A 3,808-nucleotide genomic window follows, 5' to 3' on the forward strand; every position below is an offset into this window, starting at 1 on the left:
AACTCCGGCTGGTTTGCACATGCACACATTGGTAGAAGATGTGATAATTTCTCTCATTCTCTGACTGCCGGAGAACAAATCAAATATTAGGAGTTTTGCACCTTTATCATGTAGTTATCTTTATGTCACGTCTACAAACCGCGAAAAGCATCTCTCACCTGAAAAACCACCCTTGACTTTTCCAGGAGGTATGTCCTCATGTTGGCTCCGATGATTTGGTATCTTTTGTCGAAGCTGATCTCAGTGTACTTCCCAAATCGACTGCTGTTGTCATTTCTGGTTGTTTTTGCATTTCCAATGGCCTGCAAACACATCAGATATTGCTAACTATATTAGATAAGGATGTTTATGATGATCTGATCCTGATGGTTTGTTTTACCTCAGTGATTGGGTTGGATGCCAAAACCTTGTCCTCCACCCGAGATTTGCTGCCAGATTTGCTAACCACAGCGAAGTACCTCATAGCATAGCGAGCAGATACGGTCTTTCCAGCCCCGGACTCACCGCTCACAATGATGGACTGATTTTTGCCATTCCTGCAGTTTGAACAAAAAAAATGGGTCTTGTTTTGATCTAAGCTTTTTAAACCTGTACAGTTGGTTAATTTGGGATATGTTTGTGCCAAGACTTTCTCAATCAACCAAGACTTATAGAGATAGTTTGATTAATACATAAATACTTCACCTGGCCATTTGTTTGTAGGCCTCTTCAGCAACAGCAAATATATGAGGGTCCAGGTCGCCCATATTTTGACCCGAGTAAGCATGAATGACTGCATCTCCATAGATAGGAAGAGTTTTGTATGGATTGACTGCCACCAGGATAATTCCTAAAATTATAAATATCATGGTGAAGTGATCAAATCAGCGAAGGAGGTACACGTTAATGAAACAGAAGACCTACCGCAATATGTGTAGATGATTTTGGACTCGACAAATCGGACTTTGAGGTTGTGAAGCACGGCCGGCTCGTGAAGGTAACTGAGGGCCGTGAGGTCATTCTCACCCACCAGGATGTCCGGGTTTCGGAGGGGTGGCAACTTCTCACCCCCTTCCAGAGGATACTGCAACTCCTGCAAGAGAGGTTCACAAAGAGAGCCATTGACTTCATTCCTGGACGAATCAGCCGTTTGAACGAATCGTATGAATGAATGAATCGCCCGATGACGTTCTCATTAACACATTTACTGCCACGTGCTGGCATTTTTCATTTCTAATTACGAAAAATAACTAATAATTGTATATTTATTTCTATATCATCCTGGGACCCAGGCACAGACATTTTTCCTCTGTAGAGGACATTATAATTTAGTGCATTTCTCTGAGAAGCATGCAGGGCTTTTTAGAGATATTAAATGGGTTTGATCATAAACGCAACCTTCTCCTTGGTCTTTAAATATCACTGATATTGCAACGCTATCTCACGACCAATTTTACGTACAAATTTATACGAATTTGTCTACGACCCCAGTGACGGTTATTTTAGGGGCTGGGTTATGGTGTAGGTCATTCGGTACAAATACATTCGAGTTGTGCAACTCGTAAAATACGTACGATTTGGCAAAAATCGTATGAATTTGTACAAGTGTGGTCGTACGTAAGAATAAGCCACCTTGTAAAATATGTACGAATCGCCATGAGATCGGGTTGGATAGATCAGAATTCAAATTAAGCACTCTTAAGGAAATATGTTAATATTTTGTATTTAGCATTTCAATCGAACAAAAATTCACACTGTTTGTCGTAAATAAACATCTCGGAAAAAATTAAGAGGTTTCAAATCGGAATATGAGTTTTTGTTACGAAACGGGGCATAGTTTTCATTCATGTCTTCTGTAGAGGAAACAAGGACAAAAATTACAGATCAATATTCCTATGAAATATAAGATATAATTATGTAAATGTTGCCAATTTATTACTACCATTATTACACTTTTTTCCAATTTGGGTTGCACCAAGAACACATTAAATGCAAATTAGATGATGCAATATATAGATACATTAAATCAAATGGGAATATAAATTTATTAGTGGAGAATCATCTTTGTACAAAATTTGGCTAAACATAGCCTGAAAACTAAAAACTGATTGGTGAATGAAAAAACAAAATAATTGTTTTTGCCTATACATGCCTTGTCATGTCGACTAATTGTTTTGAATAACGTAGTCCTGCATAGAATAAAATATGATTAAAATATATATATTTGTTTCATATCGTTTTCTTCTGAATTTGTTTCTTATGCTCCAACCAATGCAATGAAATAAAAAATGGGTCTCTTGAGGACATTAATAAAAAATATGAAAATTAAAATCCATATTGATACAAAAAATTATAAAGGGACATCTCCTCCCAAAATAAAAAAATTAATATATTTCTTTTTAATGCCACTTTTTGTTAAATCTGCTTGATGCTTTTACCATTCCATAAAGTAATGTCTTTAAATTATATTTTGGGGTTAATTTCTAAACCACTTTGATTTAGTAATTAATTTCTGGTTAATTAAAAAAAATGAATTGCCATATTGTATAATTAATTAGATTAAAATGTTAATCATTTGACAGTGAAATTTCATTTCTGACACTGTATCTTTTTAATATTAACATTTATATTTCATGTCATTTAAGGTCAGGTGACCAACTTTCACCATGAAATAAATTTTGGTAACATTTTTAAATAACCTTTTTTCCTCAATTTTCAAATGGAAATCAAAAATCTAAAATCAAAAATCTAAACAACAACAACAACAAAGAACACTTTCCTTATAAGAAGTTATTTGGACATCATTGAAGGTGCTGCAATGAACCACTGAAGAATCTTGATAATGCAGTGCATTATGTATAATATTACTTCAAAAGTCCATAACCAGCTGCTGAAGTATGTGTCCTACCGTCCCATCCTCCAGCTGTAGTTCCAGCACAGTCTCACCAGTCTTGAAATCTGCCAGAATCTCCGCAGATTGCCAAACATGTTCCGCGTCAGGGATCCACACCCTGTTATACTACAACACAAAACTCACATTACACACTTTATTCCATAAGACTTGGACTGTGGCTTATGTTTACCAAATACCAACGAATAGGAACGATGACCATATGTCACAACTGTAACTAAGCTTGAATCAGTAATGTTGAGACTTCGACAAGGCTATTATCTTCTCAAATGCATGCATGATAGGCTAAAATATCACTTGCTAAAATACCTCTCAAAAGTGAAGCACCTGCTAAGCATACCTTTGTATACAACTCCGACAGAGCCATGGCAACAGGAGTCGAGTCCCCTTCGCACAGATTTATTTCATATCAAAGGCACTTTCTCATTATACTTACAGGAGAAACTAATATTCATATGCTTAAGTTTTTAGCCATGGCACCAGCTGAATGTCTGGAAATGACGGTGGGAACTTCCTCGCTCACCTGCGATCCCCGGCGAAACTACGACTCCTACTATAGTGAAGGAGAGCTGATTAATATTCATGAGCGTCATTAACAAACAAGGAACACGCATTAATATTCATGAACACGTCTTTTCTCGCTGTTTTTCTGCGTTGTATTTCACTTTGTCAGTACATATCGACCTACAAAAAAATATTTGAAAAAGTTCATAAAAGAATAATAATTCTTAATTTTTAAATAAACTCCCAAAGTTTAGCAGGGAAGACAAAAAAATTGGCAAAGAAACATGGATAGAAAAATATAACAATAATGAAAGCATTTTTGTACAGGATTATATTTTTAAGTTATGTTCGCATATGTGATTTAATATAATACATGGAATACTAATACCATTAATTATTTTAAAAAAGTAACTT

General features: G+C 35.7%; 1 protein-coding gene across 1 annotated transcript; it reads right to left on the reverse strand.

Moving 5' to 3' along the window:
- Positions 1–27: 27 nt before the first annotated feature.
- Positions 28–3,424, reverse strand: LOC113085974 (unconventional myosin-Vc-like; the record flags this gene model as incomplete). Its single annotated transcript, XM_026255308.1, has 7 exons — positions 3,231–3,424; positions 2,888–2,998; positions 904–1,072; positions 685–829; positions 380–536; positions 159–302; positions 28–64 (listed from the first exon to the last, which is right to left on the reverse strand). Coding segments are annotated over exons 1-7 (790 nt in total), but the record flags the coding sequence as incomplete, so codon positions are not given.
- Between the last annotated feature and the right edge of the window lie 384 nt (positions 3,425–3,808).

This window comes from Carassius auratus, unplaced genomic scaffold, assembly GCF_003368295.1.
Source record: "Carassius auratus strain Wakin unplaced genomic scaffold, ASM336829v1 scaf_tig00042620, whole genome shotgun sequence".
In the NCBI taxonomy this organism is placed as follows: Eukaryota; Metazoa; Chordata; class Actinopteri; order Cypriniformes; family Cyprinidae; genus Carassius; species Carassius auratus.